Raw genomic sequence first — 15,992 nt, forward strand, 5'->3', positions numbered from 1 at the left:
CCTTGAAATAAAGGTTGCTCTATTCATTTTACCTCTGTCTAATTTTTCCTTGTATAGGAGACAACATTTGTAAAAACTGACTCAGCTTACTCCACTCTCCCCTAAATGTGCAACTGCACCTGACGTCTGTTTTAGACTCACTTAGCATATTTGCTCACAGCTGTTTATTAGCTTATATCTGTGTCAGGCTCAAATCTGCTCCTAGAGACCTAAACGATCATTGCAGTTGCCATTGTCACCTGACAAATGTCCAGTCAATGGTTTCACACAAAATGTTCTCTTTATCTTATGGCTTGATCTTTATAGCAGGTGCTACACAATCATTGACACCTGCCCCCTAGTGGATTTACTGCATAACAGCAGCTTTGCAGCTTTGGTAGTGTCTTCTGCAGCACAACAGCAGTATTTTCACTTGACAAAAACATAAATGATGTCTTGGTGAGGTCAGTCAAATATTTCCGAGTCATTTCAGAGGCGGAGCAATTTATTAAATGTTTTCCCCTTTCGGATAACATGCATAAATTGTTCACAGTAGACCTGGAATGTCTATTACTGTAAGAAAGTAAATAGAGATTTTGATTTCTAGTTGACTTTAAACCAGTTTTAATATTTGTTTTAGTTAATCAGAATAACATTTATTAGATTAGCTCTTAGATGATATGAGTTTTGTTGTATATTTTTTAAAACTGAGCAGTGCACCACCTATTCTAGTCATTGTTATTTTTGAGAAATTTTTGTTTTTAAAGTTTGGGTTATTTTGAAGGAGAACACAAGAGCTGCTCTGCGGCCTTGATTGAGTTATCTTAATCACTGTCATGTGTCGGGCAGATGTTGTGCACAAGGCCGGGCGTTGTCTTGACCCTCTGGACAGTCAGTTGGCCATAAAACTGTAAACAGATCAGGTGATACAAAACAGCAATAGCTAGATAGATAGATAGAATGACAGACAGATGATAGATAGATAGACAGACAGAGAGACAACAGACAGACAGATAGATAGATAGATAGATAGATAGAATGACAAACAGACAGATGACAGACAGACAGACAGACAGATAGACAGACGATAGACAGACAGACATACAGACAGACAGACAGATTATAGACAGACAGACAGAACGACAGACGATAGACAGACAGACAGACAGATACATAGATAGATAGATAGATAGAATGACAGATAGATAGACAGACAGAGAGACATACAGATAGATAGACAGACGATAGACAGACAGACATACAGACAGATTATAGACAGACAGACAGATACATAGATAGAATGACAGATAGATAGACAGACAGACAGACATACAGATAGATAGACAGACGATAGACAGACAGACATACAGACAGATAGATACATAGATAGACAGAACAACAGACACACAGACAGATAGACAGACGATAGATAGATAGAACGACAGACAGATAGACAGACAGACAGACAGACAGACGATAGACAGACAGACATACAGATAGATAGATAGATAGGTAGACGATAGACAGACATACAGACAGATAGATACATAGATAGACAGAACGACAGACACACAGACAGTTAGACAGACGATAGATAGATAGATAGAACGACAGACAGATAGACAGACAGACAGACATACATACATACAGATAGATAGACAGACGATAGACAGACATACAGACAGATAGATACATAGATAAATAGAACAACAGACACAGACAGATAGACAGATGATAGATAGATAGATAGAATGACAGACAGATGATAGATAGACAGACAGACAGAGATACGATAGACAGAGACAATAGACAGACAGATAGATAGATAGAATGACAGACAGACGATAGACAGACAGATGATAGACAGATAGATAGAACAACAGACAGACAGACAATAGATAGACAGACAGACAGACAGAGAGACAGACAGACGATAGATGGACAGACAGACAGATGATAGACAGACAGAGAGATAGATAGAACAACAGACAGACAGACGATAGATAGACAGACAGATGATAGACAGACAGACAGACAGACAGACATACAGATAGATACTATAGATATATTAAGACAAGATTTTTTTTTTTTTTCATGAATTGTTTTTTTTTTCTCATAATTGTTTAACTGTTTACATTTTGCTATAAGCCAATTATAGGCCATTTAAATTCAGGTTTCCACTGTGACAACTTACCTCATAGGTATTTTCATTGGGGCATGTTGTCACAAAAGGTTAACAAAAATATAATCTATTATTTCTCTCTCTCTCTATATATATATATATAATTCATATTTATTTCCAACATGTCAGTATCTTCACCCTGCCTACACTGTGACTGTAGCACTCACTGCGCATGCGCGCACAATCACAAATATGCCCGCTGCCTGACAGACAGTCGACAGCAAATCAGGTAAGACGTTTCATTCATATGACTATTCCTGTTACCGCTGTGTATCCTTTTTCTGAATTTCATGCATCTATTCGCGATTCCTATAGGCTAGTTAACGTGCTGCAGTATACACTTTTACACGGCGTGACATTAGCATGCGATTCATTGAGTGCCGTACACATTAGCTGCACGAGCTACTCACATTAGCTTAATCTGAAGCCTCACCGTTTAACTCGTGCTATTATTACATGCGCCAAGAAGAAACTCGACAGAATCGAATAATACAGAGTTGCATGAATTTGTTGTATTTGCATACCAGCGAGTATCTATAACGACATCTGTCAAACGGAGATCTGATTTGACTGATTAAAATGAAAGTGCATGTCTTTGCATGTTGCTTTTGCATCGGTCTGTTACTGAAAGTTGTCATGTGAAATGTATGTACTATTTTGTGCACGTTCAGCAAAGCGTGTTTGCATTGCATTAAACGCGAGGAAGTGCGCGCAAGGGTTTCTCGCTCGCTGATTGGCTGATAGACTGCTGACGCTTTATCATAACCATTATAGCAATTTTCAATGGCAACCAATTTACCATAATTACTACAACTATTAATACTACATTAAAACTGATAACTTCAGCCATCACTCTCAATAAAATAAATTTGAGTAGGACATTTGAGTCATTCCGTGTCAACTCAACCAGAGGTCCCTTGCTCAAAATTTTGTAAAAAATAATAAATAATAAAAAAATATATATATATAATAATAATATTAATAATAATAATAATTTCTAGTGAAAGAAATACACAAATGAAGATGAAAGCCAAAATATTAAATTCCATGGATGAATATTTACTGAGTAATCCACTATTTTGTAGAGGGGGGTCAAAACGGCAATTTTCACCTGTGATTTTGGAGCAAAACCACAGATAAAAAAATACCCTTAGAAAGGTGTCAGCATCATTATTTTATTGTTACACAGAGATTGGTAGGTCTGTTACTAAAACCAGTTGACTTCAGCAATCCTTGTTGCATTATATGCCAATGGGGAAAAAGCACTTTTCGTGTTCTTTTTCCAAAGTTGGCTTGCCTGTAACTCAAGAAGTTTTAAAGATATTTTACTATCCTCTTAGATTCTGGTTCAAAGCAAACTTTTCTTTTGGTGTTTCCATTTTTAAGGCCCTATATGGTTCATTCCCAGAGATATGGGGATCTCAATGTGGCTCCATGAGTAAATTGTTAAATTTGACACATTTTCAGTGGTCAAAAACCAGATGTGGGTCACTTTGCATACAGCTGATACTTTTTGTCTTTTAAAGAGCAATGTCTGAAGTACAAATAATGTTGAAACTAGAACTGTATCTTGTTTTCCTCTATCAAAACAATTGCATAGAACATACCAATTTTTGTGCCAAAAATACTCTGAAATGGTCGTTGAACAAATGAAGGTACATTTCTAGTTTCAGCATTATTTGTTCTTCAGACATTCCTCTTTAAATAGCACACACACATTGCCTAGACGTTTATTTAATGTGTATATTTTAACCTGAAAGATTAGCTTTTGATGCAATCTACAAAATATCTCTAAAACGTTTTATGTAGGATGTAAGAATGGCCATAGTCGTTCTAAAACCTTGGTACTAGCTAGTGAAAAATTACAGTGGTAAATGGTAAAGGTTGTAAATTATATTTCCCTCTCAGATACTACAGTTGCCCACCGATATAGGTTCACCTGGGATGGTGTAAATGGATTATAGGCCCTGACCCTTGACCCCTGGCATGCTGATTCTATTACCCTACATCAGCAAATCCAGTTTAGTATTTTTGCTTTGTCCTGAGAGTTTCATATTGATTTTTTTGTTTGTTTTTTTTTATCCCCTTTTTCTCCCAGTTTGAAATGCCCAATTCCCACTATTTAGTAGGTCCTCGTGGTGGTACGGTTACAAGTCTCAGTTGCCTCCGCTTCTTAGACCGTCAATCCGCGCATCTTATCACGTGGCTCGTTGTGCATGACACCGCGGAGACTCACAACATGTGGAGGCTCATGCAACCCTCCGCGATCCACGCACAACTTACCATGTGCCCCATTGAGAGCGAGAACCCCTAATCGCGACCACGAGGAGGTTACCCCATTTGATTCTACCCTCCCTAGCAACCGGGCCAATTTGGTTGCTTGGGAGACCTGGCTGGAGTCACTCAGCACGCCCTGGATTCGAACTCACGACTCCAGGGGTGGTAGTCAGCAATAATACTCGCTGAGCTACCCAGGCTCCCCTATAGTTTCATATTGTTGATGCCATGAGACTGTTCTGCAAAAGTTCCCTGACTAAAATTGAGAGTTATGGCTGTAAGGGAGTTCTTGCCTCATAGCGTCCCTAAAAAACATGAATCCAGTGCACAACACTCATAAATGCTATGAAAAAGAGCGGGGAAGAGTGGAAAACAGGGATAGGAGAGAGAAAGATGGAGGGATAAACAGTGAAGAGATTCCTGTTTTCCTGTCAGTCGAAATCTAATAAGTGTAATTGCCAAATTCTATTGAAGTGATTCAGAAAGACACAAATACACACAAACAGACTCACGGAAGGCCTGAAAGTGAATTTGTGGAGTTATTTAGGCTTGGGATCGATGCCTTTTTCATGCATCGATAATCAGAAGATTTTCCAGATGATTATCTGGATTTGTTTCAGATTTAAATTGGGCTGCTCGTTGCAAAACAGTCTGTCTTTTCAAACACATTTCTCAAAACAACTTTTGTAAAGTGTGAGCAGCAGGGTAAATTAAAGGGGGTGCATCTGAAGGACGACATGGCGTGTTCTAAAATTCTAAACAGTTATTTTCTACCAATGTACACACACACCACCAATGCTCAGCGTCAAATTTCTGCAGCGCCACGGAGCACAACTCGCGTAGTTTTCCATTAAATTCGACCCAAATCATTATCAGTAGAAAAAGATTAATTTACTCTAGCCATCGCTGAATGATACATTGTGTATACTGTATGTGTCTTTCATATAGCCTACACAATGTATTTTCAGTTACAAGTATGTCATTTTGTAGTTTGACAGCTTGAATGAAACCTCTTCAAAGATACATACAGAGAAATTGCACAATAAACGTCGCCATTTCCAGTCGTTTAGTTCACGCAGTTTCACTAACCTGCAAACTCATCAGTGTCATTTTGTTCATTCTTGAAGAAGTACAAAAACCTTCGTAACTTTGGACTGCCTTCTGCTGGTTGCATCACTGATACCGCAACCGACTTCAGTAAATGTTATATCACCCTCTTGTGGTATCCCAACGCTATTACGCCAGATTGTTAAACAGAGGCCAACTGAGTGAATTGGAAAGCATGCAAATTAGGCTTCTGATTTAAATGTTGGCTCATTTGAAATATCCAAAATATATAGACAAAATAACGTGCCGATCAATAATCAATATTGTATGACATCCCTAGAGTTATTAATACAAAGTGGAGGAGATTGTTTGAATGTGACTTTATCTCCTTATTGTACAAAAATTACAAAAGATTCCGTACAGGGGTGCACTGATTAAAATGTTTTGTTTGGCATGGAAATTGGCATGGCATTAAATCACAAACAAACAAACAATATAGTCAATTAGCAGAGATACTGTATGTTGGTAAAAAATAAATCATGTCTGTGTCTAAGGGGGGCTGGATTTTTCTTGTGTCCGCTTCCCCCCCAAAAAACTTCTGACATGCCCCTCCCGGTCCGATGAAACTTGGACAATTAACAGAAGTTTCAGTTACTTCCTTTGTGCCACTAAATTTGCTGTCATTAAATAGTTTTTTTTTCTATCATTATATCATTTGTAGATCGATGCTGATATCAGACATTGAAAATAAATCATATCAATCAATCACCACAATAAAGCACCAATCTAGCGTTTTAAATGCTGCAGTTAAATTCAGGCATCAAAACATTATAATGCCCATTTGAATAAATATTTTATAACCTTTTATAGAAAAAGAGTATAGTGTTTGAATCGGAAAACATAAGACCATAATATTGTCAATCTCCCTTGTTTCTTTTCTCAACAGCTGGTGCAGCATGGGCGGCTAGTTTCTCTGTTTTTCTATCTCTCTGTATTTATCTCTCTCTCTTTGCGTTTGGCGCTTGAGGTCAGAGGTCATGGCTGGGGATTGTGGCGCGTTTGTGGACTGGTCTCAGATGGGCGATGTTTCTCACGACAGGCCTCCTGGTAAGACTGAATATAAGGAGTTAAAAGAGCTGAAACAACATGCCCGCTCAGGCCAGTGGGCGAAAAATCACGCCCAGCGTGCTGCCGTTTATCAGCATCTGCTCAAAGCGCTCCCGTGCCGAACCGTCACTCCGGATGCTGAGGTCTACCGGGACATCGTTGGGAATTCCACCAGCAAGCGGAACCCATCCGCCTATCCGTTACCTGAGTTTGTGGATGAGATGGTGGTTCCGCGGTATTGTCTCAAAGCGGAATCCATTGGCTCGGTGCACGCCATCATTTCCTGCGTGGCAGGGCAGTTCCCGGACATCTCGTACTGCCCGTCGTTGCCTGCGATGACTGCGTTGTTGCTGCATTGGAGCGCGGACGAAGCGCAGTGCTTTGAGAGCGTCAGTCGCATGTTAGCCTGCAACGAACCAGGTCGGCGTTTGTTGGATCAGACTTTTCTCGCATATCAATCGACCTGCATGACCTTCGGCGACCTTGCGAATAAATACTGCCCCGCTGCACATAAGCTGATGGTTGCCACGGCGACAGACGTGCTGGAGGTGTACTCTGATTGGCAGCGATGGGTTCTCGGTGACCTGCCGTTTAGCTACGCTGCACGCGTGCTGGACGTCTTCTTGGTGGAGGGCTACAAAGTTCTTTATCGCATCGCGCTGGCGATTCTGAAGTTCTACCGCAAACAGAGCGCAGCCTCTGGATCAGCCCTAACCAAAAAGGACTCTGCAGGGGTCAGAGGTGATATCCAGGCATTTGTGCAGAACATTGGGAAAAGTGTGACACCGGAGAAACTGCTAGAGAAAGCCTTCTCCATTCGCTTATTCAGCCGCAAGGAAATCACACTGCTACAGCTGGCCAATGAGAAATCACTTCAGCAGAAGGGCATCACCGTCAAACAGAAGAGGTATTGATAAATGATAAGTCTGTGATCAATTAACTGAAATATATATAGCAGAAACTATCAAGTTTTAGTGAGGTATTTTTAATGTTTCAGAAACCTCATTTAAGACAATATGATTTTGTTTAACATAGAATTTTTTTTATTTAAAATCAATCAAATAAATCTGTTAATGATGGCTGTGTTTGGAATAGCATACTACCATACTACTCTTACTATTTCTGCAGTATGTGTGCTGTGCACTAGAGCTGAGCGATATGTTGAATGATCACAATATAATCGCAGCGATTTTGCTGGCTATATAAAATTAAGCAACATTGTGATGATTTGAATGCGCTTTTTATTTGACCACTACGTTTCCTAAAAAGAGCGTCATTAGACTGATTTTACGATCCTTCTGGACTGCACAGTTCATTAAAAATAACACCAGCGTTATGGTCATACTGTATGTGATTATTAAAAGCTGTGATTGAATTAAATTAATTAATGGTCTGCTTGCCCTTTACAGTAAACGTTTGTTATATTACTATTGTTTAAAACAAATCTAATCCTCAAAATAATAATAAACTTGACTTGGTCCAACAATAATAATTTAGTATTGTAATATTCAACTGGGTTCCAAAAAATAAGTGAGTTAGCTTTTGCACACCCTGTTTTTTCATAAAAAAAAAACTAAAAAAAATTATAGTAAAGATATATGTAGGTAAATAATAGAGGTAGACCGATATATCGGTTTTACCGATTAATCGGTACCGATAGTGGCTTTTTTTTAACTATCGTTATCGGCAAAAATCTACGCCGATAGTTGTTTTAATTCCTCCATTTTCCTCTGATAATTACGTTTAAATTGAAGCGAGGGCATGCAAAGAAAAATGTGACTATACATCAGCACATACATCGTGTCTCAAACTTCATATATTGTGAATAATAATAATATATAGGCTATAAAAAGCTTAATTTGGTAAATATTAAATATAAAGAGCATTGTGGGGCCTCGGTAGCTCAGCAAGTAAAGATGCTGATTATCATCAGTACTATTAAATGCATATGTAAGTAATTGAAGCTCTATATATTTAATATAAATTGAAATTTTTATTTATAAAATCTCATTTAACAAGTTATATTGAATGTTAACTTTATGTTCTTATTAAACATACTTTTTTAAGTTGAAACAACATGATTTTTGACAACAATATATCATATTACAGTTCAAATTATTTATTGTTGCAGACCGTTTCATGTACTTAAAAAAAAAAAAATGGTAGGCAGTATACAGTGTACTGTCTTGAGTTTTGTGTTTGGCTCTATTATCATGCAGCTTTTCCTCTAAATTCCATGTTGATATTTCATTCCCTCCATTTTTATTGTTTTCTCTTATTTCTCTGCTCTCCACTCATTGTCTGTGTTCAGCTCTATCAGAAGGTAGGTATTCCTCGTCATCATCATCATCATCATCATCATCATCATTATCATCATATTTCTGTTTGACCAGACTTCTTTGTCAGACCCATTTATTTTTGGTGTACTAACAATCGCATACAGATTTTAGTAATAAGTGTGACATTCAGTTATTAAATTCTAGTCTCATTCTTTCTCATTTTGTTTTCTCTCTTTAGACAAAATGTGCAGTTAGCGGTGAATGCGGATAATTTCAGCTCCGAGATCGTCAGTGCTAAAGAGATCAGAGATATCTGGTCATGGATTCCTGAACGCTTCGCTCTGTGTCAACCACAACTGCTCTTTACAACATCAACACACGGCTGCAGCCTGAACAGGTTCAAACACACACAGATAAACACAAATGACACAATACCTGCTGCTCTGAATGAATGAACAATATCTAATACCCTTATTTACATCTAATATATATTTTAATAAATATTTTAAAATTGCCATCCCTAATTGTTATTGCTCTTTAATACAAAAATGAAAATTCAGTCATTGTTTACTCACCCCTGTGTTGTTATAACCCCATATGACTTTCTTTCTTTTTCTTAACACAAAGGAGTAATTGTGAAATAATGTTGTGCTCAGTGATGTCATACAATGGCAGTTTATGGTGACCACCTCTTCAAGCTTCAAAAGAACACAAAAGTATAATTCAGAAGTCTAATAAATTATTCCATGAGACTCATGATTGTTATGAAAGCATACGATAAGATCCGGTGAGAAACAAACTGAAATATAATGTATTATGTATTGTATTGTGCGTTCATGATAGGACACGAGAGCAACAGTTCACGCAGCGCCCTCGCAACATTGGGGCGTTCAAGCGAAGACTCGTTATGTTTATCTAAAAACAGGTCCTCCACAGCGATAGTGACAACAGAACACAACACATCTGCACACAAAACAGAGAACAGAACTTACTAAACATGTCTGAAGAGTTTGTAGTCAAAGAATTGATGCATTTCTATGCCCAGCCTTATTTTATTGAAAGTTTTTGGACCGGTGCCAGTTCACAGTGGACGGAGTTACCCACGCGATGCAGAAAATAGAAAATAAGCGATCGATAGAATGTACCGTCGCTCGTCACTGTTGATTAGGACAAAAACTCTGATTAATATAGAAAATATACATTTTATCTCGTGTTGTTTGCCATCAGTTTAGGACATGGTGTGACTGTGGCGTCCTGTAGACTCCTCTATGTTTGTGTTTGATTTCCGAGTACTCCGTTTAAAAAAAAAGGCTGGGCATAGAAATGCATCAATTCTTCATCTACAAACTCTTCAGACATGTTTAGTAAGTTCTGTTCTCTGTTTTGTGTGCAGCTGTGTTGTGTTCTGTTGTCACTATCGCTGTGGAGGACCTGTTTTTAGATAAACAAAACGAGTCTTTGCTTGAACGCCCCAATGTCACGAGGGTGCTGCGTGAACTGTTGCTCTCGTGCCCTAACATGAATGCGCACAGAAGATCAACGGTCAGTGAACATTTTCACTAAATAATACATTATATTTCAGTTTGTTTCTCACCAGATCTTATCGTATGCTTTCATAACAATCATGAGTCTCATGGAATAATTTATTAGACTTCTGAATTATACTTTTGTGTTCTTTTGAAGCTTGAAGAGGTGGTCACCATAAACTGCCATTGTATGACATCACTGAGCACAACATTATTTCATAATTTCTCCCTTTGTGTTCAGAAAAAAAGAAAGAAAGTCATATAGGGTTATAACAACACAGGGGTGAGTAAACAATGACTGAATTTACATTTTTGGGTGAACTAATCCTGTAATTAACTTTCAACAGTATGCCTCTTAATGTTTTGAGCATCAATATGCTGCATAGTATAGTAATACATTTTATTACAAAGTATTGTTTGTAACGTTTGCTTCAGGTTTTATTCACATTGTGAGGGATACGAACCAACACTGATGCTCATCAGAACTACAGATGGAGAGGTAAAATCCCTGTAGGAAATAAGGGCTGAGTAGTAACGCGTTTTCGCTTTCCTAATGCCATCATTTTACGAAGTGTGTGATAATAGTGAGCATTTTGAAACGCTCTGTTTTTGGTGGAGGTATGTATGAGAGTATGTAAACGTAGCAAAATCAGTGTGTTTTTAAATGAAAACGGATTAGTGTGGACATGGCTTTAGACCGAGAACAATTTAAGTATGTAAAATTAAAAGAAAACTGATTTAGGGTGCACTTATCCTAACCTTAGTACGGATAGTATGTGAAATAAGATGCAGATTACTTTTTCAAGGTGAGATTCAGGAGAGCTCAGTTAATTTGTGATTGACATGTCTCTCATCCAATCACGTTCAAGGTGTGCGGGGCCTTCCTGTCCACTGATTGGGAGGAGCGTAAGAGAGGCGGGAACAAGCTCAGCTTCTTTGGCACTGGAGAGTGTTTCGTCTTCAGAGTATGTCACATTTCATGCAGTCATTCCTTTAATTATTTATCTGTTTATTGACTGTGTAAATATATAAATATACAATTGGCATTTTACGACCTGTTATGACCATTATAATCACTAGGTGGCACTATTTTCTTGACTATTTGACCAGAGAATGTAGGTTATTCTGTCAGGTTTGCAAAGTAAATAAAATGTACCATCAAAAAACAGTTTGTTTTTCCCTCCAAAACTCAATTTGGCGACACATCAAGCCACTTTAAGGCATGAACGCCTGTCTGTGTGTGTGTTACATGGTTGAAACGTGTATAATGTGTGTTTCAGTTGAAGCCTGAGATGGAGCGTTATGAATGGGTCATAATCAAACACCCAGAGCTGGCAAACGCAACCCAGCCCAAGGGCGATGAACAGGCCTGTGCAGACGGCAACGGCACACCACAGTCCCTAGAGAAACCAGCTGTAGACCCATCTTATCTTTCTCCTTTCCTGTCTGCGCGACACTTCAACCTGAACTCACGCAACACCTCCATGTTTATGGCGGGAAACGTCGACTCCATCATTATCGGTGAGGATGATACTAATTTCTCGCATAAGTCAATACATTTTGATCACTTTTCTCTCTTGTAATCAATAGTTAAAGGGATAGTTCACCAAATTGGCCTGGTTGCTAGGGAGGATAGAGTCACATGGGGTAACCTCCTCGTGGTCGTGATTAGTGGTTCTCGCTCTCAATGGGGCACGTGGTGAGTTGTGCGTGGATTGCGGAGAGTAGCATGAGTCTCCACATGCTGTGAGTCTCCGCGGTGTCATGCACAACAAGTCACGTGATAAGATGCGTGGATTGACGGTCTCAGAAGCGGAGGCAACTGAGACTTGTCCTCCGCCACCCGGATTGAGGTGAGTAACCGCGCCACCACGAGGACCTACTAAGTAGTGGGAATTGGGCTTTCCAAACTGGGGAGAAAAATAAATAAATAAATAAATAAATCCCAAATGTTAAGATGTTTAATGAATTTACTGGGATGTTTCCAATGTGATGCGTTCTATCGTGTTGAGTCGGAAGTTGCAATGGGATGTTTATGTAGAAATGTGATTTTAAACCAAAACACGTTTTTGACAGTTTTCAGCTTTCAAACCATGCACGTTATCACGAAATTCAAGCAATAAATGTTGTTTTGAAGCTTCTTAATGTGGTGACCAATCATGCTAGTCCATTCAAACGGATGCGCTGCATTAACGCTCTGTGACCGTGATCTTTAGAGTCCATAGAAACATTATAATGATTGCGAGGTGCTAGCTACTTTCAAATTTTAAATTAAGACGTCTTGAGAAAGTTAGAATTTTTTAAGAATTGCACTTGGGAGCATTCTAACGAACTTCTTATAATTTATCCTAGGAACATTTTTGTGAATCCATCACCTGTTTCTCTCAAACATAATTTTTTGCTGTTTGTGAAGGTGGAGGTGACGGTAACGCTCTCTACATCGATTCTGAGCTGAATCACGGGCGAACCGAGCGCTGTCTGACCTTTGACAACCCGCCGCTGTGTGCCGAGAGCTTCCAGGTGGTGCTGCTGGAGGTATGGGGCTTCAAAGATGCCATGGCAACATAGAGCGGCTCGTCACATATGTAGATCAAGAGCGGAGAACATCTGGATGGATTCTGTGATTGTATGGTGACTGTGAGATTGTTTTGTGTTGTGTCAGACACCCCTTAATGTTGATGGTAAAAGCGTTGATGCTCCTTCAATGCACTAAAATCTGACCTGAGCTCCGGTGAGGATGTTTATTGTCTATATATCTAAATGCCAAACGTATGTATCATTTACCGTGATGTATGTCGATAAGTTTTTTGATCAAGTTGAAGAAATTGAGATGCTCTGAGGAAGTAAATGAAGTTAAGTTTAGGATCCAACTGTTTGATCAATTAAGCATTTTGAAATCACGCTTAATCATTATCAGTATCTTAAAGAAATGAGAACCAGCACAGCGAAAGTCTCTCCATCACAACCAAATCCCCTCTGTTCCTGTGTGCCAGTTGGGAAAAAACTAATTTTCCAGGATCTCTGCACATGTGGACCTGAAAATGTGAGATCTCCATAGACCTGCAGTAATTTTGGGTTCATTGACTACAGATTAAAAGTACTTCTGGGGCATTTCTAAAGGCAGTTATCTTTTAAAGGGATAGTTTGCCCAGTAATGAATATTCTTATACCATTCACTGACCCTCATGTCATTCCAAACCTGTATGATTTTCCCCCATTGAACACCAAAGAAGAAATGTAAAAAAGTTATATAGTGACCAGGAGCAGTCAAGCTCCAAAAAGGACAAAACTCATCGCAAACATTGTCGTATTGACTATTTACTTTTATAGTGTTCTGTGTCATTTTCAAAGCTTTGCAGCTCCTGGTCACTGCGTGATTTATTGTTTTATTGAAAACAGCTTTGTCTTCTCTTTTGTGCTCCACGTAAGAAAGTCAGTCATATGGGTTTGGAATGACATGAAGGTGAGTCAAATAAATACAGAAATTTCATTTAGGGGTGAAATATTCCTTTAAACTCTTATGGGCTACCAAGTAAACTTAGTATCTTAACTTGAACAACAGTGAGTAACATTTCATATCATTCAAAATACAGAATGTAATTTACCATATTACTCTGTCCAAATCATAATGAACCATTCAAACCAGCAAGTGAATATTTAGCTAATCATCAACAGGTTTAATTTCAATGAAAAGGTATATTAAATGGAGATTCTGTGTTTGTTTTGTTAATTATTTAATTGTCTGTTCTTGAGTTGTAGTGTATGTACGAAGGCATATCCAGCACTATTTTTCAGTGGGAAGTATTATATTTTATGAAAAGTTTCTTTGCACTTACTTAACATGATTTAGATTTTAAATTGCACTGAAAACCCTAATAAGTTGATTGCTTAAACTTGTTCCCTCAATTTAATTGAGAAATTGCTTCTCCAAAACTTGTGTAATTAAGTTCACTTAACTTGGTGTTCAAATTGAATGAACTTAAAGGATTAGTTGACCCGAAAATAAAAATTCAGTCATTGTTTACTCACCCCTGTGTTGTTATAACCTTATATGACTTTCTTTCTTTTTTTCTGAACACAAAGGGAGTAATTGTGAAATAATGTTGTGCTCAGTGATGTCATACAATGGCAGTTTATGGTGACCACCTCTTCAAGCTTCAAAAGAACACAAAAGTATAATTCAGAAGTCTAATAAATTATTCCATGAGACTCATGATTGTTATGAAAGCATACGATAAGATCCGGTGAGAAACAAACTGAAATATAATGTATTATTTAGTGAAAATGTTCACTGACCGTTGATCTCCTGTGTGCGTTCATGATAGGACACGAGAGCAACAGTTCACGCAGCACCCTCGTGACATTGGGGCGTTCAAGTGAAAACTTGTTTGTTTATCTAAAAACAGGTCCTCCACAGCGATAGTGACAACAGAACACAACACAACTGCACACAAAACAGAGAACAGAACTTACTAAACATGTCTGAAGAGTTTGTAGTCAAAGAATTGATGCATTTCTATGCCCAGCCTTATTTTTTGTACGTTTTTGGACCAGTGCCAGTTCACAGTGGATGGAGTTACCCACGCGATGCCAAAAATAGAAAACAAGCGATCGATAGAATGTACTGTCGCTCGTCACTGCTGCTTAGGACAAAAACTCATATTAACATAAAAAATATACCTTTTATCTCGTGTTGTTTGCCGTCAGATTAGGACATGGTGTGACTGTGGCTGCCTGTAGACTCCTCTATGTTTCTGTTTGATTTCCGAGTACTCCATTAAAAAAAATAAGGCTGGGCATAGAAATGCATCAATTCTTCGACTACAAACTCTTCAGACATGTTTAGTAAGTTCTGTTCTCTGTTTTGTGTGCAGCTGTGTTGTGTTCTGTTGTCACTATCGCTGTGGAGGACCTGTTTTTAGATAAACAAAATGAGTCTTTGCTTGAACGCCCCAATGTCACGAGGGTGCTGTGTGAACTGTTGCTCTCGTGCTCTATCATGAACGCACACAGGAGATCAACGGTCAGTGAACATTTTCACTAAATAATACATTATATTTCAGTTTGTTTCTCACCGGATCTTATCGTATGCTTTCATAACAATCATGAGTCTCATGGAATAATTTATTAGACTTCTGAATTATACTTTTGTGTTCTTTTGAAGCTTGAAGAGGTGGTCACCATAAACTGCCATGGTATGACATCACTGAGCACAACATTATTTCACAATTTCTCCCTTTGTGTTCAGAAAAAAAGAAAGAAAGTCATATAGGGTTATAACAACACAGGGGTGAGTAAACAATGACTGAATTTACATTTTTGGGTGAACTAATCATTTAACTATTTCAGTTAATGTAACTAAATGCAAGTTGTCTTAACTCAGATTGCTATTTAAATGTGGTTGTTTCTACTTAATAATTTTTATTGAATGGACTCAACTTTAGGCCATACAATAACACAGCTCAAATAAAGAAGGGTCGAACTTGACCAAAGGGGACACAGATCGCCCTAATGCTGACATCACATGAAACAACTATTTGCAACATAAAAAAAAGCATAAATAATACTACAAAATAGCTAAAACCTCTTAATTCT

General features: G+C 38.3%; 1 protein-coding gene across 1 annotated transcript; it reads left to right on the top strand.

Annotated features, from left to right (window-relative positions):
• Positions 1 to 2,333: 2,333 nt before the first annotated feature.
• LOC127432145 (TBC1 domain family member 24-like) lies at positions 2,334 to 14,466 on the top strand. The gene is given in 8 exon segments (XM_051682988.1): positions 2,334 to 2,390; positions 6,432 to 6,461; positions 6,463 to 7,499; positions 9,110 to 9,268; positions 10,833 to 10,896; positions 11,267 to 11,362; positions 11,678 to 11,918; positions 12,811 to 14,466. Coding segments are annotated over 8 exon segments (1,839 nt in total). The 3' UTR covers positions 12,966 to 14,466.
• Positions 14,467 to 15,992: the final 1,526 nt, after the last annotated feature.

Source organism: Myxocyprinus asiaticus, chromosome 41 (genome assembly GCF_019703515.2).
Source record: "Myxocyprinus asiaticus isolate MX2 ecotype Aquarium Trade chromosome 41, UBuf_Myxa_2, whole genome shotgun sequence".
Lineage (NCBI taxonomy): Eukaryota > Metazoa > Chordata > Actinopteri > Cypriniformes > Catostomidae > Myxocyprinus > Myxocyprinus asiaticus.